Source organism: Epinephelus fuscoguttatus, unplaced genomic scaffold (assembly GCF_011397635.1).
Source record: "Epinephelus fuscoguttatus unplaced genomic scaffold, E.fuscoguttatus.final_Chr_v1 AP022699.1".
NCBI classification, from domain to species: Eukaryota; Metazoa; Chordata; class Actinopteri; order Perciformes; family Serranidae; genus Epinephelus; species Epinephelus fuscoguttatus.
The window spans coordinates 346,580-371,820 of record NW_026057521.1 but is presented as its reverse complement, the minus strand read 5'-3'; the positions used below and the strand labels follow the sequence as shown (position 1 = coordinate 371,820).

Below are 25,241 nucleotides of genomic sequence, written 5' to 3'. Positions count from 1 at the left end.
ATGCTTTATTGTGGAAACTGTGAGTTTTCGTCGAAGGGCGTGGCCATGGCCTGGCGGCAAACTTTGATGTTTTGTCGTGATGATAAACGTTGCTGTAACTTGACTCCACGTGGGAATATCTTGCCAAAACTTCACACATATGATGACAGTCCAGCCCTGAACACATCTACAGAGGAATTTTGAATCACCGCCATAGCGCCACCTTCTAGCAACAGAAAGCTACTTTATACATTTTTTGATGTCCCTCTTCTAGCAGTTTAATCAGACCCACCTCAAACTTGCTGGTCTAAGTCCTTAGACCTTGATGATGCTTAAAAATGAAGCTTTTGAGTTCATCAAACGCTGTCACCGTGGCGCTGCCTTGTTCCCCATCAAACAGGATGTTGTTTTGAAGGGACAAAGGATGCTTGAAAACTCACCAAACATGGCATACACATCACAGGTCGCAAGTCCTGTTGTCTGATGTGATTTTTGTGCTTTGATGCACCAAGATGGCTCAACAGCGCCCCCTAGAATATTTCAATTAAGCAGCCCCCAAAGCTGCTTTGACCTGCCTGTATGAAACTTGGTAGGCACCTGTAACATTCTATTATGTACACAAAAGCCTCTTGGAGCCATGCTCCAAACCCAACAGGAAGTCTGCCATTTTGAATTTACTTGTGCCACTTTTGTGCGTTTTTGCCCATTTCCAGGGCTTGTAAATTAACGAACTTGTCCTACAGATTTAATCAGATTGGCTACAAACTTGGTGTATGTAAGCGTGACTACGTTGTGACCAAAAGTTATCACAGGATTTGCCCAATGTTGAATGGCGCACCCGCTGCCGAGCGTTGAATCTTGAGGTCTCGCCATGAAAAACCAAATTGCTGTAGCTCTGGCATAAATGATCCAATCTACACCAAACTTCACATGATTCATATTAGTCCCGCCCTGAACACATTTTCATTACCATATTGCCTGATAATCATAGCACCACCTAGTGTCGAAAGGAAGTACTTCTTATCAGACACTTATCTTTAGATTAACCTGAAATTTCAGTGCTGTGGTCTATATTTGATGTTCACAAACATGACATGTCATTAGTATCTACGTGTGCTGCAGAGGGTTTAATTTTGATGTCTCGTCATGAAACAGGAAATTGCTATAAATTTGGAGTAAATGGTCTGTTGTCCACCAAACTTGACATGATTCATATTTGTCCCACCCTGAACACATTTATATGACAATATTCCTTGACAGTCATAGCGCCACCTAATGGTGAAAGGAAGTACTTCTGAACAGACACTTATCTTTGGATTAACCAGAAATTTCAGTGCTGTGGTGTGTATTTGATGTACACAAACATGACATGTCATTAGTGTCAATGCGTGCTGCAGAGGGTTTAATTTTGAGGTCTTGCCATGAAACAGGAAATTGCTATATTTTTGCTGTAAATGTTCTGATCTTCATCAAACTTCAGATGATTCATATTAGTCCTGCCCTGAAAACATTTATATGACAATATTTCCTGATACTCGTAGTGCTGCCTAGTGGTGACAGGAAGTAGGTCTCATCAAACACTTATCTTTTGATTTATCTGAAAGTTAAATGCTGTGGTGTATATTTGATGTACAAAAACATGATGTAGAATTAGTGCGCTCTCCAACTCCCTCTAGTGGAATGAGGAAGTGATACAAAATGTGAAATGTGTCATTCCAGTACTGTATCAAGGATATGCAGAGTCACTCCTGCATGCAATATCTAACTTTGACAGAAATGAACTGACGCGTCAGAAGCCGTCCTGCCAGCCCCCCCGAGTTGCGTGAAGGTGCGAGGGCCCGTTCATCGCTGCTTGCAGCTTTAATTATTATAATTATTATGATTATTATTATTATTTCTCCAAATGAATTGCTTTTTTGGGAGGCTTAACATACCCGAAAACTCATGAAACTTTGCACACATCTCAGAACTGGTGAAAAATTTGATATTTTAGGGGTCTCATGCGCGGGTTCCAAAAAATGGCTCAGTAGCGCCCCCTACAAAAGTTTGAGGAAACAGCCCCTGAAGCTAGTTTAACCTACATGTATGAAACTTGGCAGGCTTATGTAACGCTCAGAGATGTACAAAAAAGCCTCTTGGAGGCATGCTCTAAATCCAACAGGAAGTCGGCCTTTTTGAATTTCTTGTGCAATTTTGGTGCATTTTTGGCCATTTGGCCATTGGTCTGTCCCATCCCAAGACCTTGAAGATGAAAAGTTATCAAAAGCTTGAGTTTTCGTCAATGCATGTGACCGTGGGATGGCGTCAAAGTTAGGGGTCTCGCCACTAAACAGGAAGTTTAAAACTCCAGCATACATGGTCCAATCTTGCCCAAACTTCACAGGATTGATGCCAGTCCCGTCCTGAACACATCTACATGTCAATAATTAGAGATAAACATAGCGCCCCCTACTGGCAACAGGAAATGTCATGTTTTAGACTTTAATGTACATCTCCTACAGAATTGACCAGATCCACCTCAAACTTGGTGATAAAAGTCATAAGACGTTGATGACGCTTTATTGTGGAAACTGTGAGTTTTCGTCGAAGGGCGTGGCCACGGCCTGGCAGCGAACTTTGATGTTTCGCCATGATGATAAACGTTGCTGTAACTTGACTCCACATGGGAATATCTTGCCAAAACTTCACACATATGATGACAGTCCAGCCCTGAACACATCTACAGAGGAATTTTGAATCACTGCCATAGCGCCACCTTCTGGCAACAGAAAGCTACTTTATACATTCTTTGATGTCCCGCTTCTAGCAGGTTAATCAGACCCACCTCAAACTTGCTGGTCTAAGTCCTTAGACCTTGATGATACTTAAAAATGAAGCTTTTGAGTTTTCATCAAACGCTGTCACTGTGGCGCCGCCTTGTACGCCATCAAACAGGATGTTGTTTTGAAGGGACAAGGGATGCTTGAAAACTCACCAAATGTGGCATACACATCACAGGTCAAAAGTCCTGTTGTCTGATGTGATTTTTGTGCTTTGATGCACCAAGATGGCTCAACAGCGCCCCCTAGAATATTTCAATAGAGCAGCCCCCAAAGCTGTTTTGACCTGCCTGTATGAAACTTGGTAGTCATCTGTACCACTCTATCACGTACAAAAAAACCTCTTGGAGCCATGCTCCAAACCCAACAGGAAGTCCGCCATTTTGAATTTACTTGTGCCATTTCTGTGCATTTTTGCCCATTTCCAGGGCTTGTAAATTAACAAACATATCCTACAGATTTGATCAGATTGATTGAGAGTTTGTGCAAAATTCGGTGCAAATCGGCCAATACGTGGCGCTCTGGTGGCAGTCTAATTAGTGTGAATGGAAGTAAATTGGAAAATCTTCAAATCCTCTTCAAAACTCATCGACTTTCAACCTCTTCTTGTCCCTCATACTTTGAGCTAGAGACACCATGTCAACTTTTAAAGAGTCAGAAGACCTTGAACTATTGGGCATGTATTCAGCTTCTACTTTTTGGAAAAATACATGCGTGGGTTGGGTGCCTACCTGTATACTGGAAATGTAAGTAAGAGATAACGTTTATTTTTTTATTTATTACAGCTGACAAGACTTCTAGGTGCACGCCCACCAACGGCAGCATGCCCCGACGCACGTGGACTGCGAGGGCCTGTTTATCGCTGCTTGCAGCTTTAATTTTAGATGTTATTTTAGTGGTTAACTTTTGACTGAGTTGCCGTTATGTTCACATTAATACCACATGGCGCAGAAATGTTCTTACTCTCCCCAAAAAATAAGTACTTGCGCAAAATCACTGTCGGTTTCATGACACGTGCGTACCGGCCAATTTTGTTCTCACCACTGTGCGTATGTTAGTAAATCAGAATCATTCTAAATTGAAAGGCACGTGTCCGCGATCTGCAATCAGCATACTACCACGCCGCCATTTCTCCATATAAAGAAACCGCTTGCCTAGAGTTGATTCATGAATGAAGGAAGCAGTTACGCGAGGAGAGAAGTAGTAAATTTCACAGTTTGTTAGAAGCCATGGCGCCGGGTCTTACAGGAATGCCATGGGTCATTGCAAGATTGTGGAGGACACAGTATGCCAGGATGATCTTGCACACCTTCTCAGGGGTATAAAGTAGTTTGCCACCGGCCGTATCTGATCCAAACACATCCAACGGCCCTTAAGCACACCAAAAGTGCATTCTACGGCGCGTGTGTGGACATGTATGTTATTATAGCACACCTCTTGAGGGGTTTCAGGGTTTGCGTATGGTGTCGTCAGCCATGTTTTAAGGCCATATGCCCGGTCACCCAAACAATATAACATTTTAACATTAATGGAATAGAGACTTACTGAAAATACTAACTTAAAACAGTTGAAATAAAAGACTAGAACAAAAGATGCTCACCAACAAGCCATCCACTTCTCACAGCCCCTGCCTCCAAACACATTCCCACTGTACTGTTTTGCAAAATAAATGAGTCGTGGCCAGTGGGCCACAGCCTTAAGGATATGGCAGTCGGCATTACAGATCATCTGCACGCTGATGGAGTGATAGTTTTTCTTTTCATGTTATTGTTAATATTTTAATTGTCACAATGATGAGGGTGAATGTGTGTCAATTTCATGGTAATTTAATCCATTTGGCCAATATATTAGTAAATTAATAATTTTAAAAAATGTTAATTAAATCTCTTTTTCATGAATGTGGTTTTATAGACTCTGCATGTACTTAAAAGGTATGTTTGCATTTTCTAAGTCAGTTCGGCCTTCCTCGTTTGTGCGTACACATGGTCTGAGGCAGTTCTAAATTTGTTCGCAGAGTAAGAACAAATTTGGGTAAGAAAATATTGATGAATCCCGCATTTGTGCGTCAAACGAACGTACGCACAGTTTAAGCACAGATTTGTGCGTACGCACTGTTTGTGAATGAGGCCCAATGTTACACATACTTAACAATAAATTGTTCTAAATTTGGACTGTTTTCTGAGTGTTTTCCTTTTTTAGACTAGTCGACTAATCTTAATTAAAATTTTCCTTTAGTCAACAGGGAAATTAGTCATCAGGAACATCTCTAGTAGCCAGTGCAGGGACGCTAGCACTAGTGTAATGTTGTCTCTTTTTCTGGCACCAGTAAGGAGTCTCGCTGCAGCGTTCGGCACCAGCTGCAAATGAGACAAAGATGACTGGCCGACACCAGGTACAGAGAGTTGCAATAGTCCAGCCTTGAGGTGATTAATGCGGTGGTTATAGTTTTCATCTCATTCTGATGGACTTGAGTTTTCCCTTTTTCTAAAAGGGAGACTTTTTATTAAAAAATATTTGAAGTTTCAATAATAGTAATAAAACATTCCTTTAAGGGTCATTCTGACTGATAATAATAATTCTGTCATACCATGCTAATGTGATATTTTCTGAGATGGTTATTGTACCGTGAAAATCTCATACCGTTGCAACCCTACTCCCCAGGCTCCCCCCAGCTTGTGCCAGTGAGCAAGAGTTTCAGTATTGAGCTACAAACCCTCTTTAGCATTGTTAACAAAGATATGTTATCACTGATAACTCTGTTAGCACTTTCACCTTCCAGTCCCGCTCAGACGGAAAACGTCCTTTTCAGTCATTTTTCAGTTTTTATTTTTTGATAACTTTGGCTGTGTTCATGCATATAGCATGACATTTGGTCAGAAACCTTATTTTTGGTGATATTTTGAAATTTTAAAGCCGCTCCTAAATCAGGCCTAAAATACACAGATGGCAACCTTTTACAACCCCTTGCCCTCTTTGACGAAAACCGTCCCCATTGAAACCCATTAAAACGACATTTTTTGATTCCCCTTCAATTTACATAAAAAACATGATTTTTTTTCTGTCTCTGGCAGTCAGGTTGGTTAAAGAGACCCAAGAATGGTAAAAGATAAGATAAGATAAGATAAGATAAGATAAGATAAGATAAGATAAGATAAGATACACCTTTACTGATCACATAATTAAGAAATTCCAGGAAAAAAAAGAAAAAAAAAACAGGGCCAATTTCCATTTTTTGGGCCCTGCTGTCTTTGGCACTTGAAGCACTATAGGCCCCTAACAGGGTGGGCAAATGCAGAGTAGATCAAAAAATGGTCTTGCTGTGCTCATAAGGATGTGACAGTGTGGTCTGTATAAAAATATTGCAGTATTAGTTTGTGTGCGTGTGTGTACATGGACTCAAAATAGGCAGTGTCAAATCCCTATGTGAAAATATAGTTAAATGTAAAACCATAAATTCCATATTTGTTCATCACATCCTCATGGCAACTTAGAAACATGAATTTGATGATATTAGTCATGCATTCCAGAGTTAGGGGATCAAAATGGAAGTTTTTACTAAAATCCAGCTGAATCATACATTTTCTCCTGCTTCCCCAGCAGAGCAAACACACACTTTAGTGTGTGTAAGCAATAAAATTGCCTGTATTTTTCTTCTGTGTTTTCATTATTGTGGTTTGGGAGCCATTGTTGCAAAAATTGCAACAATGCAAAAAAAATAAATGCTAGGTTAGTGTTGATATGGATGTCTGGGGGCTGTGGCTGTATGGATACTAAAAAAATATTGTGTGTGTGTGTGTGTGTGTGTGTGTGTGTGTGTGTGTGTGTGTGTGTGCATGTACATGTGTGTAATTGTGTAGCTAAAAATTGCAAATTATGAGCTGCAGGTTGCTGCAAGGTTACATTACTGTTTTCTCCATCTCTTTCGCTCTCTCTCTCTCTCTCTCTCTCTCTCTCTCTCTCTCTCTCTCTCTCTCTCTCTTATACATACACACACACACACACACACACACAATGAATATTTGGTATGTATAATCTGAATAGGAGTTGGTTAAAAGATTTAAGATTTAAAAAAAGTAGAAAAAAATATTAATATTTAATATTGTTATGGTTGTTTTTCAACAAGGACAGTGCCGGTATTTATTGAAAAATTGAAACTGCACAAAAAAATAATAATGCATCAAAATTGGTGTTATTATTAATCATTCACATATCCCAGACTGTGATAATTAGAAAAAAAATTCCATCCAACATTTATTATATAGAAAGTAATTCATAATTCATGTTTTTTTTCTCATAAAAGTAACAGTGAATTCATGTAAAGAAAATGGCATATAAAGGGTTAAAAATCCTCAAAATGAATGAATATTTGATATGTATAATCTGAGTAGGAGTTGGTTAAAAGATTTAAGAAAAAAAAAGTAGAAAAAAATATTAATATTTAATATTTTTGTGGTTGTTTTTCAACAAGGACGAAAAACGTCCCGAAGGGGACAGGTGTGATTTTTTTATCAGGGGGACCGGAGTTAAGCAGTGTCAGCACAGCTCATGGTGCTAACATAGTCAACAATGTTAAAGGGGGTTTGCAGCTCAAAATGAAACAGGGGTGACCTAGGTGGAGACCAGAGGGTGGTTACCATGTTTCCACAGCAACTCCACCCCACATTGACACTGGCATTTACAGTATTACCTCCTGTAAATGCCAAATGAGCAGTGCCTGCTTACCACTAGACTAGAGTGGTAAGCAGTGCAAAGTGGCCATGGCTACTGTCAGCTAACAAGTGGAGACTGAAGGAGGGGCAGAGACAACTGTGTTTCACATGTTAAGACAGCTAGCCAGTGGTCCATCAGCAGAGCCAGCAAAAAAGACAAAATATTTACACCACAAAACATTAAAATATTACCACTTTGAAACAGAAGGTGCTTTGTAATGTGGTGCTAAAGCTCGCTTATTCAATGGAGCACCTGACTAAAAGCAAAGGCCTCTCATATTTCATTTCATTTTGCTTTTTTTTTTTAATTTTTTTTTTTTTACTTAAAAATGGACCCGATTAGTTACTGGTTGATGGATGTTGGGCTGTTGAAAGCAAAATGAATCGAAACTGACATCCATAATTCAAATAAACAAGTATTTAATCAATTTAAGTAAAATAATCAACAAATAAGATATAGCATGTTAATTAGTGAGCTTTAAGTGCATTACTTTCTCACTGTGGACAGAGCCAGGCTTCATGTTTACCCCTGCTTCCAGTCTTTACGTGAAGCTGATGCTAACCACACCCTGACCTCAGCTCTGTGCTCAACATACAGACATCAGACTGATATTCATCCTCTCTCCTCACTCTCTGAATAAAAAAAGCAAGTGACTGTGTTTCCAACTGTTTAAACTATTAACCTCTTTAAACCACTGTTAAATGGATACTTTGCTGATTTTCAGCCAGCTATGTATCATAACAGACTGGCTAGTATGTGGAAATGAGCTGTGGTAAACTTCCCTCCATCTTGCCCAGCTCAAAGTCGGATTTTCCCAGGCTCTAGGAGTGTTGCTCTAAATACAGATTGTACCTCTGCATGAAGAGTATATAAGTAGATCGAGAAAGAGAGATGCCCCTCTCTCTCTGTCTCAAACTCAGATCAAACTGTAAAACTTAAAACATAAACCAAGATTCTGTTATTGCATTGCTTATATCTCACCTCAAACCTTTAGCTTATTGTTTAACTGTAAGATGAGATTGTTTATTACCAGCAACTCACATTACATCCCCCACCAGCAGGTGTTTATTGGTCTAGTGTGGTGCAGTGCATTCTGGTAGTTGTAGGTTTTCTGCCTCTTTGGTATAAGTGAATGTCACAGCTCCATCTCTGTTTTCTGTGGTCATGTTGCACCAATTACAAAAGTATTTGCATCTTTCGACTGCACAGACAGCCCAGCCCAGCCCAGTTTTAAGAAAAGAAAACCTTCTCTTCAGTAGTGAAATACTTCTTTAACCTCATATTTATCATGAAAACTCACACATCAAAGTACTAATCATTAAACTTCTTGGGCCAATATACAGCTTTGTTACTCAAAGATGTAACTCTTTGTCTTGGATGTTGGTGATACTGTGTGATAGATGATGACCTGTTTATCCATTACATCATTTTACCGCACTCATATGTTGGTCTGACTCATCTGTGCTCTGCTCTGTCATCCCCCAGGTATATGAGCAGCTATATGACACTCTGGACATTGCTGGAGGACCAGAGGTGCGAGCACAGGCTACTGCCAAGGTATTGCACACAAACTAACAACTGAAGAGCACTTCACTATTACACAAGAAGCATTGTTTCAGAGACATCGGATCCTATTTTAATTGAAAAAGCATAGCAACCAGCACACAGTGGTAGGTCTTTGGTGCACTGGACTATTTGAGCATCTACAAGCTCGCCTACTATTTTGGTTTAGCAGCACAAATGCAAAAGTGCTGGGTGCAGTGGAAAAACTCAATTTTCAACTCAGCTCAGTTTATTTATAAAGCACATTTAAAAACAACTCATGTTGACCAAAGTGCTGTACAAAAGCAGTAAGTTACTAAAAATACATCCATGAGAGGCAACATGACTGTCAGGTACACAGCTCATGCATTTAGAGACACTACACACACAGGCACAGGTCAGCTGACCTGAGGGACCTGGGGGTAAAATAAGGGGTTAAGAGCTCTGCGATGTAGGACGGGACCAGGCCAGTAAGGACTTTGTAAACAAACAGGAGAACCTTAAAATCAAGAGAGATCAGAGGGTGTGGTGATTAATATTTGTACTCTCGCAGAGGTGTGTGTGGTTACTGTGTAGCAGCCTGTTGTCATGTGCATGTGATTTAATCAAGGTAAACACAGCAGATGTCACTGTGCTCTGGGGCTACAATTCTTTATTTCTTTAGGAAACCCACTGACAAAAACATTCATTCAGTCATTCATTCATTCATTCATTATTCGAAACCATCCCGGGGGTGACCTTGTCTAAGGCTTATATTGTGCAGGGGGAAGAAAGAAGAGAAGCTAATGAGCTGCAGCTGACAATGAGGGAGGCAGTTAAGAGTTTGCCGTTTTGGTTCAGATTACGAGGCCTCCATGACATTTTACCCTCCTAAGTATGGGTGCAGTACTCACCTGGAGCAGACTGGCTACAAGTAATAATTTAGTGGATCGTCAGGAAGCATTATGTTATCGGTATGTATATTCATTCGTCCTGTTCTCGTGAACGCGATATCTCAAGAATGCCTTGAGGGAATTTCCTCGAATTTGCACAAACGTTCACTTGGACAGGGGACGGACATGGCCGCCATGAGGTATAGTGGCTGAAACAGTTCAATCAGCTCGTCCCAAATTTAACATATATTGGCTGAGAAAATGACGCTTTATTAGCCTATATGTAAGTGGTGTCGTTCAACGTAACAACAACTGCGACTGATAAATTAAGAAGGAAAGAACAAACTATATTTATGCTCAAAAGAAAAGATGAGCCTTCGGCCTTTGTCTTGCGAGCCCTCCTTTTACAGACGCCGTAGGACGCCGCATGGTTTAAAGTCTCTGCGTATGCTACACTTCGGCTGTGCCGCTAAAGTTTTGACTTTCATCTGATTTCTTGAGATGGGGAACAATGCCAAGAAGTAAACAACCGGATTCAAAGCAAGGCCGAGATATGTTGACCTCAAGTGACTCAGATGATAAATTTACTTTTACTGCCAAGGACCGAGAGATGTTGCATGGTATCTCTAACCAGCTGCAAAAACTGGATATCTTAAAGGATTTAAAGTCTGATGTCTCGGAGGAAACTTAAGAAATGTCGGAGGTGCTTGCGAGGAATTTCATGCAGGATCAACTCGGTATTCTGGAGGAAGAAGTTAAAAAGATCCAGCTGGAACGAGTACACAGGCTTGGACAACGTAAAGATCAAGGTAAACCGAGACCTCTCGTTAAATTCATCAACTCCAAGTTTAAGGATAAAGTCCTGGAGCTCAGCAGAAAACTAAAAGGTTCCCGTTTCTACTTGAGCAATGAATATCCAGCAGAAGTGGTTGAGAAGCGACGCAAGCTTATTCCAGTCATGAACTCCTTTAAACAGAAGGGACAAAAAGTTTGTTTTGTGGTTGACAAACTCTATGTAAATGGCGAACTTTACGGAGGTGATGGATCGGGGTAAGCACACAGAAAAGGTGTAGGTCTGTGATGTCACCGCTGCCTTGTGTTAGGATAGGTTAAAAGTGTTGTTTACACACCATCCCCATAGTAATACAACCACATGATGAAAAATATCTTAAGGATATGTTTAAAACCACGCTAGATGAGAGCTTTATTTTGGGTGCTTCATCGCTTCTTTTTTTTTCTTTTTTTTTCTTTTTCATTGACTCAGTCTTTTCTTAAATGTTGGACTATAATCTATATTGGGACTGAGACAAGAGCTAACCCATGGGAAATGGACTGCATTGTTTTTATATTAGGTGTTTTGTGTTAATGTTTTTGTCACTATTAATGTTTTTTGTTTTTGATTATTCAGGATGGTGCATCAGGCTTAACCAAAAGGGAGAATTTGAAATTTTGTTTTTGTTATTCCTTTATTGTTATTTTTTGTATCTCTTTCCTCCTGGGGAGAGAGGGTAGATTAATAAAGATATACTAGAACATAAGTACTTAATGAGTTAGTATCGTTAATGAAGAAATAGGAATTGCCAGCTATAACTGTAATGGTCTTTCAGATCGTAAAAAAACGGCGTATTATTTTTTCATGGCTCAAGGAAAGAAAACAAGATATTTTCTGTTTACAGGAAACGCATTCTATCGAGATAGATGAAATTAGTTGGAAGAAGGAGTGGGATGGCCCAATTTACTTTTCACATGGTCAGAGAAATTCAAAAGGTGTTATGATTCTTTTTAAGAAGCAATTTAATTTTCAGTTATGTTCTATATGCTCAGATTCATTTGCTCAGATGTAATTGTTCAAGGAGAGAAGTTGTGTATTTTGAATTTGTATGGACCCAATACAGATGACCCCATATTTTTTGATGATATATTTAATAAGTTGCAGGATATAGAGGAGAAAATTATTATGGTGGGGGACTATAATATAGCTTTGAATAGCACAGTAGATCGAAAAGGAAATCCACCAATTAACTCTCATCCACATGCCCTTAAAAAAATTCATAACCTTATGGATGCTTTAGATTTAGTTGATATTTGGAGATTTAAAAATCCAAATTTAATAAGATATACTTGGAGAAGGCAAAGCCAGGCAAGTAGAATTGATTTCTTTTTAATATCCTTTTCTCTTACATCTAAAGTAACTGACATATCAATAGAGGATAAATTACGGTTTGATCATAATTATAGATTAAATCTTTTAATGTGTGAAAATGTACGTGGACCAGGGTATTGGAAGTTTAATCAAAGTCTTCTTCAAGATGAAGAATTTGTTAGCAAGACTAGGAGATTTATTAATGATTTTTTTGTATGTAATATTGGTACAGCAAGTCCTTTATTAGTTTGGGAAGCATTCAAATGTTGTTTTAGAGGACATGCAATTGCTTATGCTTCCTGGAAAAAAAAAACAAAGGAGATTGAAAGAACAAACAATAGCTGCAGAGATTGAAAAGTTGAGTCTTAATATCAATAGTTCAACTGATGAAAAAATGAATTATATGAGTTAGTGGGGAAACGTTTGTTAAGAAGTTATGATTACAAAAGGGCAGAGTGGATGGAGAAAGGTGAAAAATGTTCAAAACTTTTCTTGAATCTTCAGAATATCTAAAAAATATCTCCAAATTAACTTTGAATAATGGAGAAGTACTGTTCACACAGACGGATATTCTAAGTGAGATAGAAAATTATTTTACTAAGATATTTTCATTTCATTCGCAACCTCTGAGTAGTTTTCAAAAAAATTTTCCCACAAATCTGTGAAAGAAAACTAAGCATTACGCAGAAACAATCATGTGAGGGTTTGATTACAGAAGAACTTTTTTCTGCTGTAATGGCCTTTAAACCAGGGAAAACACCTGGAATAGATGGAATACCCATTGAGGTCTATCAGAATTTTTTTGATTTGGTTAATGAACCATTACTTTCTTGTTTTAATTTTTCTTATAATGCTGGGTATTTGACTGATTCTCAGAAAGAAGGGCTTATTTCCTTGTTACTCAAGCAAGAACCTAGTGGTCAATCCAAGGACCCAGTGAATCTTAAGAATTGGAGACCAATAACACTCCAATGCTAAGATGCTAAGATACTTGCTAAATGTATAGCTCATAGAATGAAGAATGTGCTAACAAGCATTATTCATCAAGATCAATCAGGATTTTTACAGGGTCGCTATATTGGTAATAATCAGACAGTTGTTGGAGATTATTGAAAACTATGAGTTAAATAACAAAAATGGGTTAATATTTATTGTTGATTTGGAGAAAGCCTTTGATAGATTACTTTAGATTTTATTTTTGAAAGCTTGAAGTTTTTTAATTTTGGAAAATCGTTGACTAATTGGGTTAAATTATTATATAAGGATACTAGATGTAGGATTATTAATAATGGTTATAATTCTAAGTCAGTGCCTTTATCAAGAGGAGTCAAACAAGGATGCCCTTTGTCACCATTTTTATTTATAATTGCTATGGAAATACTAGCCATTAAAGTAAGGTGTAACGTGGACATAGAGGGGCTTGAAGTTGGAAATATGGAAACAAAAATATCAATGTATGCAGACACTAGCTTCCTGCTAAGTCTAAAACCTTCTTGTTTGAAAACTCTTCTTGATTTTTTGCAGCTTTTTCACAGTATTCTGGTTTGAAACCAAATTATGAAAAATGTAAAATACTTAGGATTGGTGGACTTAAAGGTACAAATTATAAAACGGCATGTAAATTGCCAATTGTCTGGACTGATGGGCTAGTTAATGTTTTGGGTGTTGTGATTCCAGAGAAACTAGATGATGTTTGTGCAATAAATTACAGTAACAAGTTGAGCAAGATAGATAAAATCTTACAGCCATGGAAGGGAAGAACATTAACACTTTATGGGAAAATTTCCCTAGTTAAGTTTTTGATTGTGCCGCAGTTTATTTATCCATTTATGTCTCTCCCAACTCCATCGCGGTCCTTTTTTAAGTGTTATGAACAGAAGATTTTTGAATTCCTCTGGAGTAATAAACCAGAGAGGATCAAAAGAGGAGTCCTTTATAATAACTATGAACATGGTGGGTTAAAATTATTAAATCTGGAGGCCCTATGTTTCTCTTTGAAGGCCTCCTTTGTTAAAAAATTATATTTGAACGAAGACTGGTTTTCATTTAAATTACTGGAAAGTACCCATCCATTGTTTCAAAAACGATTATATCCTTTTTTTACAGATTCAGCAAAATCATATACATTGTGTTAATAATCTAATTGGCAATGTATCTGCGTTTTTAAAGGAAGGGATTCAGTGCTGGTTATGCTTTCAGTTTCATCCTCCATAAAGTCGAGATGAAATCTTACAGCAAATAGGTTAAACTCAAATATTGTAATTGAAGGGAAACCAATATTTTGATAGAATGTTTTTGATCATGGTGTTTGGTTTATAAATGATATTGTGTGTGAAGAGGGGAAACTTATGAAGTATAATCAGTTCATTGAAATTTATGTGGGGATGTTGAAAGATATTTGTAGGTGGGACAGGTTTATTAAAGTACAAGGCTGGTAATAGTTTGTATTGATTTGAAATATGTTTTATTTTTGTTTTGTTTTTTCTACCTCTACTGTTAATGTTTTTTTGTTGCTTATATAGGTGGTTAGGTCTGCTGATATACATTGTCATGATATATGTTAAGGCGTGTGTTTGTTTTAGTGTGAGTTATGTCTGATTTGTGTTTATTTATTTTTTTATTTGTATTTGGTGATTTATGTATTGTTTTGTCTAAATAAAAAAAAAAAAAAAAAAAAAAAACGTTCACTTGGACTCAGTGATGAACTGATTGGATTTCAGTGGTCAAAGGTCAAGGTGACCTTGAATCTCTCTCATTCTCATGAATGTGATATCTCAAAATCACCTTAAGGAAATTTCTTTAAATTTGATGCAAACATCCACTTGGACTGAAGAATAAACTGATTTGTATTTTGTGGTCTAGAGTCAAAGGTCAAGGTTAGTGTGACCTCACAAAATATGTTTTTGGCCCTAACTCAAGAATTCATATGCTAATTATGACAAAACGTCACACAGATGTCTAATGGGATTAAACAATGAAGTGATGACATTTTATATCCAAAAGGTCAAAGGTTAACTTTACTGTGACATCATAATGTTCTGCATAAAACACTTTTCTGGGCATTATTCAGTGTCTCTCAGGAACAGAAGGGAAAATATTTGGTCAGATACTTAATTGGTGACACTAATCTTGGTTGCCCATCTTGAAACTATGCTGATTTATCTTCTGTGTGTGAAGCATCCATGTTTTCACAGCCATGAATGGAAACTATAAGAGAAACTTGACTGGTGGGTGGAGGCATACAACCGTGGGATGGTAATTCTAGTCTTAAGTCTGTCTTAACTCTCACACAACTCTGTAGATTAAAACCCTTTTCGCTTGCTGTGATCATAAATTTTGTTTGTACCAGTTAACTGTGAACTAAACAGACTATAACTTTGGGAGATCTCCACTTGATTTGTCTAACTTCAGCTTGACTGTGGATTTTGCCTGGTATTTCTTCTATTGAAAGCATATTATGAAGGGATCTGTTTATAGCTAGAATTAGCAGGGTGAAGATTCCCATTGCACTTATGGGAATGAGTATTGTTTTAAGACAGACCTGAAAAAATGTCAACCTATCCCTGAAGCATGATTCCATCATTGTTGCACATTTGCTGCAAGTGCTTTCTTTGACAAAAGCAGACACTTGGTTGTGACACGTCTATTCCAAGTGCAGCTTCTAAGACTCAGTTACCACCTAAATACCAACAGTTTACTTTGCACCACCTAATTTGAATGAACCTCCTACCTGTTTGTTCCTCCCCTCCCACCTCTACACTGTAAACTCTGTGCTGCACACCAAAATACCACACAGAGAATTCAAGATCAAGAAAATACCAAACTGTCAGAGTGCTGCTTGTGATTGTTATAGCACAAACAGAAAATGAGATCCAATTCAATTCAATTTTATTTATAAAGCCCAATATCACAAATCACAATTTGCCTCACAGGGCTTTACAGCATACGACATCCCTCTGTCCTTATGACCCTCGCAGCGGATAAGGAAAAACTCCCCAAAAAAACCCTTTAACGGGGAATAAAAACGGTAGAAACCTCAGGAAGAGCAACTGAGGAGGGATCCCTCTTCCAGGACGGACAGACGTGCAATAGATGTCGTACAGAACAGATAAGCATGATAAATTAACAGTAATCCATATGACACAATGAGACAGAGAAAGAAAGAGAGAGATGCAGGTAATGACAGTAGCTTACAACAACATTATTGAAAGTAATAATATTATAGTTATAGTTCTGGCTACTGCGGTACAATATGTTGAAAGTATGTATTAATATCTGGCAGTATACAAGTGTGACAATAGTCATATGTGTATAATAACAGTAGAAGTATGACTAATGACTAATGATGGCAGCAGCAGCAGGAGGCATCTGGCAGGACCACGGCAGCAGCACAACCACACACGTAACGCTATCCAGGCACCGCTGCGATATGAGTTAATCTGAGAGACAGTGGAGCAAAAAGGCTCCGGAGAAGAAGCAGAGTTAGTGACATCCAGAATGGCCGAGTTAGCAAGATGCAGTAATAGGATACGAGAGAGAGAGAGAGAGAGAGAGAAGGAGAGAAGGTGCCCGGTGTATTATAGGGGGGTCCTCCGGCAGACTAGGCCTAAGTCAGCCTAACTAGGGGCTGGTACAGGGCAAGCCTGAGCCAGCCCTAACTATAAGCTTTATCAAAGAGGAAAGTCTTAAGTCTAGTCTTAAATGTGAAGACGGTGTCTGCCTCCCGGACCGTAACAGGAGGATGATTCCACAGGAGAGGAGCCTGATAGCTAAAGGCTCTGGCTCCTGATCTACTTTTGGAGACTTTAGGGACCACGAGAGCGCCCACCAGAGCGCAGAGTTCTGGTGGGATAATAAGGCACTATGAGCTCTCTAAGATATGACGGAGCTTGACCATTTAGAGCTTTATAAGTTAACAGTAGGATTTTAAATTCAATTCTGGATTTTACAGGGAGCCAGTGCAGAGAAGCTAAAACAGGAGAAATATGATCTCGTTTCTTAGTTCCTGTTAGTACACGTGCTGCTGCATTCTGAATTAGCTGGAGAGTTTTTAAGGACTTACTAGAGCTACCTGATAATAGAGAGTTACAGTAATCCAGCCTTGAGGTAAAAAAAAAAAGCGTGGACCAATTTTTCTGCATCTTTTTGGGTCAGGATAGGCCTAATTTTTGCAATATTACGCAGATGAAAAAATGCAGTCCGTGAGGTTTGTTTTAAATGAGAATTAAAAGACAAAGCTTGATCAAATATTACTCCGAGGTTTCTTACGGTAGTGCCAGAGGCCAGAGCAATGCCATCTAGAGAAACTATGTCATCAGATAAAGAGTCTCTGAGTTGTTTGGGGCCAAGAACAATAACTTCAGTTTTGTCTGAATTTAAACATCAGGAAATTGGTGCTCATCCAAGTTTTTATGTCTTTAAGGCAGTTATGGAGTTTGGTTAATTGATTACTTTCTTCTGGCTTCATCGATAAATACAACTGAGTATCATCCGCATAACAATGGAAATTTATAGAGTGATTTCTAATGATGTTACCTAAAGGAAGCATATATAGAGTAAATAGGATTGGTCGAGCACAGAACTCATGGAACTCCAAAACAAACTTTGAGTGCGTAAGGACGATTCATTATGAACGTGAACAAACTGAAAACGATCAGATAAATAAGATTTAAACCAGCTCAGTGCAGAATCTTTTAGGCCAATTAAGTGATCCAGTCTCTGCAGTAGAATTTGATGGTCAATTGTGTCAAACGCCGCATTAAGATCTAATAAAACAAGTACAGAGACAAGTCCTTTGTCTGAAGCAATCAGAAGGTCATTTGTAATTTTAACTAGTGCTGTCTCAGTGCTATGATGCACTCTAAATCCTGACTGAAATTCCTCAAATAAATTATTATCATGGAGAAAATCACACAGCTGGTCTGCGACTACTTTCTCAAGGATCTTTGACATAAAGGGAAGATTACATATTGGTCTATAGTTGGCTAACACCTCTGGATCCAGGGTGGGCTTTTTAGTAGAGGTTTAATTACAGCTACCTTAAAAGACTGTGGTACATAGCCTGTTAATAAGGATATATTGATCATATCTAATATATGAGTGTTAACTAAAGGAAAGACCTCCTTAAGTAGCCTAGTTGGGACGGGGTCTAAGAGACACGTTGATGATTTAGATGAAGAAATCAATGCGGTCAATTCTTGAAGAGAAATTGGGGAGAAGCAATCTAAATATATATTAGGTTTTACAGCTGTGTTTGAGGTTAGATAGGTACTATCTGAGGACAGGGGGTCATGAATTTTTCCTCTAATAGTTATAATTTTGTCATTAAAAAATCTCATAAAATCATTACTGCTAAGGGCTAAAGGAATACAAGGCTCAATAGAGCTCTGACTCTCAGTCAGCCTGGCTACAGTGCTGAAAAGAAACCTGGGGTTGTTCTTATTGTCTTCTATTAATGCTGAGTAATAGTTTGCTCTGGCATTGCGGAGGCCCCTCTTATAAGTTTTGAGATTGTCTGTCCAGATTAAACGAGATTCTTCCAGTTTGGTTAATCGCCAATTCCTTTCAAATTTTCGCGATATATAACTTACGGGTTTGAGAGTTATACCAAGGAGCGAACTTTCTTTGCTTTTTTAACTTCTTTTTAAGAGGAGCTACAGAGTCAAGTGTTGTTCGCAGTGAGCCTACAGCGCTATCGACAAAATGATCAAAGTCGGTACAGGAAACCTCTGTTACTGAGGGACTTGGTATTGAATTTAATGACGGAGTAATCTTTTCCTTAAATTTTGCGACAGCACTATCTGATAAACATCTAGTATAGTAACTGTTGCTGAGTGGCGTGTAATCGAGTAAAAAGAAATCAAAAGTAATCAGATAATGATCCGATAGCGAGGATTCTGTGGAAAGACTTTTAGATTATCAATTTCAATTCCATACGTCAGAACTAGATCGAGGGTATGGTTAAAACAGTGAGTGGGTTCATGTACACCCTGACTGAAGCCAATGGAGTCTAATAATGAGATAAACGCAGTAGCCAGGGAGTCATTATCAACGTCAACATGAATGTTAAAATCGCCTACAATAATAACTTTATCTGATTTAAGAACTAAACTGGATAAAAACTCTGAGAATTCAGATACAAATTCAGAATACGGGCCAGGAGCACGGTACACTATAACAAATAAAAGTGGCTGTGAGGTTTTCCAGGTCGGATGTAAAAGACTAAGAACGAGGCTTTCAAATGAATTATAATCTAGTTTAGGTTTAGGGCTGATTAACAGACTAGAGTTAAAAATGGCTGCAACTCCCCCTCCTCGGCCGCTGCCTCGAGGAATGTGGGTATTATTATGACTGGGAGAAGTGGACTAGGAGTAGACTAACATATTCATCTGGACACAGCCAGGTTTCAGTGAGACTGAGTAAATCAATATGATTATCTGATATTAATTTGTTTACTAACACTGCTTTAGACGATAGAGACCTGATATTTAACAGTCCGTATTTAATTCTTCTGTTTTGTCTTTCTGTCACAGAAGAGGTTTTAATTTTTATGAGGTTGTTATGCACAACTCCTCTTTGTTTAATTTTAGATTTAAATAATTTAGGTGGTCGGGGGACAGACACCGTTTGTATAAAACTATGAAAACTATGGCTGGGTAACTGAACTAGAAGCTCAGAGAGGCGTATAGGACTGCGACTCTGAGTCCTGGTCTCAACTCTGGGTTGTCAGGGATTTAAATTACTAATAAAGTTTGCCAGGTTCCTAGAAATGAGAGCAGCTCCATCCAAAGTGGGATGAATGCCGTCTCTCCTAATAAGACCAGGTTTTCCCCAGAAAGTTTGCCAATTATTAACGAAACCCACATCGTTTGCTGGACACCACCTGGACAGCCAGCGATTAAATGATGACATGCGGCTAAACATGTCATCACTGGTCAGATTTGGGAGATTTGAAACAGCTTTATGTGATACATTCTGTTGTGTAACTGGAGATTAAAGGCACCTAAACTCTTTTAATGATCATTTCTATGTGAAACATTTTCTATGTTGCTTCTTTGACCAGGCCACAGTGGCAGCCTTTGCAGCCAGTGAGGGCCATGCCCACCCAAGGGTGGTGGAACTGCCAAAGACAGAGGAGGGTCTGGGCTTTAACATCATGGGGGGCAAAGAGCAAAATTCCCCCATCTACATCTCCAGAGTGATCCCTGGTGGGGTGGCCGATCGCCAAGGAGGGTTGAAGAGAGGAGACCAGCTGCTGTCTGTCAATGGAGTGGTAAGAAGCTCAGACCCACTGAGAGGAGGTACACACACTCATTTTCAGTCCAGTTTTTCTAAATAAAGTAACAAATTTGATGTAGATGAATATCTGCATGCTGTTAGCAGAATATTTTGAGTAGATCAATGATACTAATCATATGGCCTGCAGGCTGACTCTGGCCCTCGATAGAGTGCCGGGGTGGCCCACCTACCATTTTCTGATTCACAGTAAAATAAACTGATTCACACTGGGGATTTGTTTTTGTAATTTGAATGTAAGAAAGGTATCACAGTACATATTATGCCTGGTTCACACTACACGATATCAGCCCAATTCTAGCCCGACGCAGCGATGTATGGTGTCGTATGGTGTCGTTTCGTCTCGTGTCATAGTAGACAACAACCGATGCCACGTCTGGGACGCCTCACGACGTTCCAACAGAAAATCTACCTCAGAGGAGCCAACAACATCGCAACAGACTCCACACACCCTGGCCATAACCTGTTTCAGCTGCTGCCCTCAGGCAGACGCTACCAGTCCATTAAGACACACACATCTAGATTCAGAAACAGCTTCTTCCCTCAGGCCATTACTGCACTAAACTCTAAATAAGCACTGAATACATGCATATTTTGCACATGGACTCACCCAACTGTATATTGCTGATTTGCACTTTGCACAAATTGCACTGAGGACTCTCTTTTTTATGTGATGGTCTTATTACTGCTGATTTTAGTAACTGATGTGTGATGTATGAATGGCTGTTTTTATTTATGTGGAATGTTGAATGTGTGCATTTCTTGTGTTTATGCACCATTAGGAGTAGCATCTCCAATCTCGTTGAGCATTCTGCTGCCATGGAAACTGTATGGCAACAACACTCCAGGGTTTTGATATACCACTGATGTTACCACACAGAGTAAAAAGGGAAAAATTATGGAGTGAAACAGCAGAAGCTCTTTGTCAGCCTGGTGAGTACTGTCATCAGCATCAAGCCAGCAAAGAATGTTATTTCTTCATAATGGAGACAGACATAAAGTAAGAAAATTAAAAAATAGTGGCGGGGCTTTTACTCACCACAACTGCAGAGGCTACCAGCTTCATTTGATACAGACTACATTATAGACGGGCCATTATTTGTCATTCCCTCTGTGTTTTTATATTTTTACTTTTTATCAGTTCCTATTGCCTTGATATAGTTAATGCATCGCGCCGTCATTTCAAACTCAACACTTCCTGAACTTGTTTCAGATTAAAAGCCCCTTATAACCTCGGCTGAGAGAATCCCTCCATTTTCTAAAAAGGCTTTTATTGTGAAACATTTGTAGGAACTTGTGGAGGATTCAGTGGCTTGTATGTTTGCGTACGGTACTTGAAATGTAGCTCCTGCCATCTGGTGGAGCTTTTTCGTTACTATAACAACATTTTGGCTGGCACATGAACAGACACAGTGACTGGAATAATAGTAAAAGTAATAAAAATAGGACAAGAATAACCCGATGACATCACACACATTGTGAAAGACGACCGGGGATAATTGGTGAGTACCATCGTGTAGTGTGTCATGTCTGTTGGCCAAGTCACGGCACAATTTTATGACTCCACAATCGTGTAATGTGACAGTGACTTTCAGAAAGGGCAGAAAAGTCATGTATTATGAACCAGGCATTATATTGCTGATATGCACTGTTTCACTAACCTCTTTTGATTGAAAGTTATATGTCTGTTGGACTTGTAACCACAGCCAGCATTAATCTACACTTCTGTGTCACTGCAGAGAAGGAGAGCACGACCACCAGCAGTCGCCAAAAACAGCTTCAGCTGGTGTAAGGCATCGATATTGGCCAAAACCAGACACGGATAGTGGTTTATACCTCAATGAGTGCATTTTCACGCACAAAATATTTAGGTGTTTGCCCTTATTCCGAAGACAATATTCCTAATTCCATAATTTCGTTGTACCCTGTACAATGACAATAAAGTCTGTTCTATTCTATTCTATTCCTACTAAACTGTTTACTTGGCTAATAAAAATCAATATTCGACTGTTTACATGCAGCTGTGCATACTCAGATTACGGTAATCTGATTACAGTGCCCAAACATGTCATTTATCACATCAAAATTTGGAAAGGTGGATCAGCTGGAGCCATTTGTCATTTTGCCTCTTAATATCAAAGCAGGGTTTTCTTCAAAGTTTCCTACCTGTGGCAGACTTTCACCTTGTAAACACAGCCTCCCTTTTCATTCCTTCAGCCTCCATTCTTGAAAAGGTTGGCGTTGTGTCAGTGTGGGTTTTCTCCAGGTTCTCTGGCTTGTTCCCACAGTCCAAAGACATGCAGGTTAATTGGTGACTGGAATCTGGCCGTAGGTGTGAATGTGAGCATGAATGGTTGTCTGTCTCTGTGTGTCAGTCCTGCAATAGTCTGCTGGTCTGTCTGGGGTGTACCCCGCCTCTTGCCCAATGTCAGCTGGGATAGACTCCAGCTCCCCTGTGACCCATAACAGGATAATTGGATACGAAAAATGAATGAATGAAAAAAAAGAAGCAACTGAATGGAGAATCTCCCCTTTATTTTAATTATTTTCAAAGGGAAGAATTTTTACACACACTTCCAGTAACAAAATGGTTTGAAGTTTCAATTATAGTAATAAAACATTTACTCAACCACCCTTCCTTCATTCTTTTAAGGCTCATTTCAACTGATAATATTATAGATTCTGTAATACGGTGATACCATGAAACCGCAATATTTTCTGAGATGGTAATGGTACCATGAGAATCTTACACTGTTACAATCCTAGTTGGTTTGTGTTACAACAGGGCTGATCATAAATAGGGAAGAGGCCATGTTTGTCAAACTGTGGTAAAAACCCCAGTTGCAACACATATTTTAAATGCACAGTATACATGTACAAATAATGCTATTAAAACCTAAATAATACAGACGTCTCTCGCATGTCTTAAGAAAATGCTTAATTCGCAAAAAGCACCTAACTCGGAAAATCCAAACAGAATATGCTGTTTACATGACCTGTATCAAATTCAGTGTGCATGTAAAACTGGAGTTAAAAGCCTGGTGCGTCTAATACAGACACTAAAGGGAACCTACTGCATTGGTATCAGACCTTGAGGGGCGTGACAAAGTGGCAGTATTTGATTACCTGGGACTGAGACGAGAATGTCTTCACGCTCTCTCTTATTAAAAGCAACTCCAGATACAGATACACTTGAATTTGTGTGATGTGTGTAAATGAGGCCAAGCCTAGATTGAAATGTCCAACTGGGCAGTGTCCTGTCTGACATGGTGGTGAGTAGCACAGGAGTGGGCTGGAAGTAATCACCTGTTGCTGAACGTAGCCAAGACTAGGGAGATGGTGATTGACTTCAGAAGGAAGAGGACGGCTTCTCAACCCTTGTGCATACGGAGAGAGGACATCACCATGGGCGAGGACTACAAGTACCTCTGCATCCACAAAGACAACTGACTGAATTGGAAGGCCAACACCAATGCTGTGTACAAGAAGGGGATGAGCAGACTCTAGTTCTTGAGGAAGCTGAGATCTTTCAATGTGTGCAGCAAGATGTTGAAGCTCTTCTACCAGTCTGTTGTAGCCAGTGCACTTTACTTTGTTGTAGTCTGTTGGGGGAGCAGCATCGGAGCCAGTGAGACCAACAGACTTAAGAAACTCATTAAGAAGGCTGGCTCTGTGATTGGCTGCAAACTGGACTCATTTGAAGCAGTGGTGGAAAGGAGGACACTGAACAAACTGTTATCCATCATGGATAATCCTGACCACCCTCTTCACCACATAGCCTAATGGACAGACATCCAACAGACTGTTACAGTTTCGCTGTCACGAGGACAGATACAGGAAATCATTACTCCCCCAAGCCATAAAACTTCACCTCTGTCTGTCAGAGAGCACTCACAGCTCTCTACAGTCTCTCCTCTATAGCTTAGTAATAATTTCATTACAACCATTTGTTTGCACTGCTGGTAATAACCAATTGCACCATTTTTCTTTCTTTCTTTCTTGCTTTCCTGATTTCTCACCCCTGTCACAGTCTGCATTCTGCTCCCCTGCTTTCCCTGTGTTTTTCCACTCTACCTGCCAGCCACGCCCCCCTCATCAAGACAACTCCACACAGCTGCTTCTCATCAGCAGCTGCTGCCTTTTCCTCCATGCAAGACATTCCAGCACTCATTCTTGGCTTGATTCCCCGGTTCCCCGGTATCGACCCTGCTTGTTCCTGACCTGTCTACGTTATCTTTTTCCTGGTAAACTCACCAGCAGTCTGTCCCTGACCATGAGTTCTGCCTCTGTGTGTCTGGTTTCCATCTGCCTGTGGCTGTGTGGTGTTTTCCTGCCATGACTTTTCAGCATCCTACTTCCCTGCTGCTCATCCCTCGCCGGCTCTGCTGCTTCGCTGGACTGCTCCTCTGGTTCCGGGTCCCTCCCCTTTTCAAACTACGCCATCAGTAAGCCCCTCTTTATTAACTCTGCCTGCTTGCCAACTGAACTGCTCAGCCTGGTCCACTCCCTGGCCCCTGAACCTAGAGACTGTGTGTGGGCTCTGAGCCCTGAAGAATGAACTGCTGAACTGAATCTTTGTCAGCTCAAGTTTCTGGTTATTCTGTGTTTAAATAAAGTCATTACCAACTGTCTGTCTGCCTCTGAGTGCTGCATTTGGGTTCATTCACATCCGTGACAACCCCAAAACAAAGGCCTGTGGTTGATCATTAAGAATGTCAATCAAAAGATGTTTTTACATCAGAGCAGACTTCACTAATTCACTTCTCAGCTGTGAACACTGGTGTCTTAATCAGTGAAAGGAACCATGTAGTGACTGGAATAGTACCCTGCAGAGCTTTGGCCCCTCACAGCATGTGGTCTGAGGCTGAGGTGTTTGTGTCC

At 39.5% G+C, this 25,241-nt stretch overlaps 1 protein-coding gene across 4 annotated transcripts in view; it reads left to right on the top strand.

Moving 5' to 3' along the window:
* The window catches only part of lin7b (lin-7 homolog B (C. elegans)), a 57,819-nt gene that overhangs the window by 28,062 nt on the left and 4,516 nt on the right, over window positions 1-25,241 (top strand). The window contains exons 3-5 of one of the 4 annotated variants that reach the window (XR_007448862.1): window positions 8,994-9,065; window positions 20,128-20,337; window positions 22,100-24,805. Coding sequence is in view for 3 of the 4 variants with exons in the window: in XM_049570855.1 (XP_049426812.1) it covers window positions 8,994-9,065; window positions 20,128-20,337; window positions 22,100-22,186 (369 nt within the window). In the remaining variant the exon portion in view is untranslated. Of the gene's footprint in view, window positions 1-8,993; window positions 9,066-20,127; window positions 20,366-22,099; window positions 25,239-25,241 lie in introns of those variants that run through there. The other 3 variants (XM_049570855.1, XM_049570856.1, XM_049570854.1) reach the window with 3 other exon arrangements.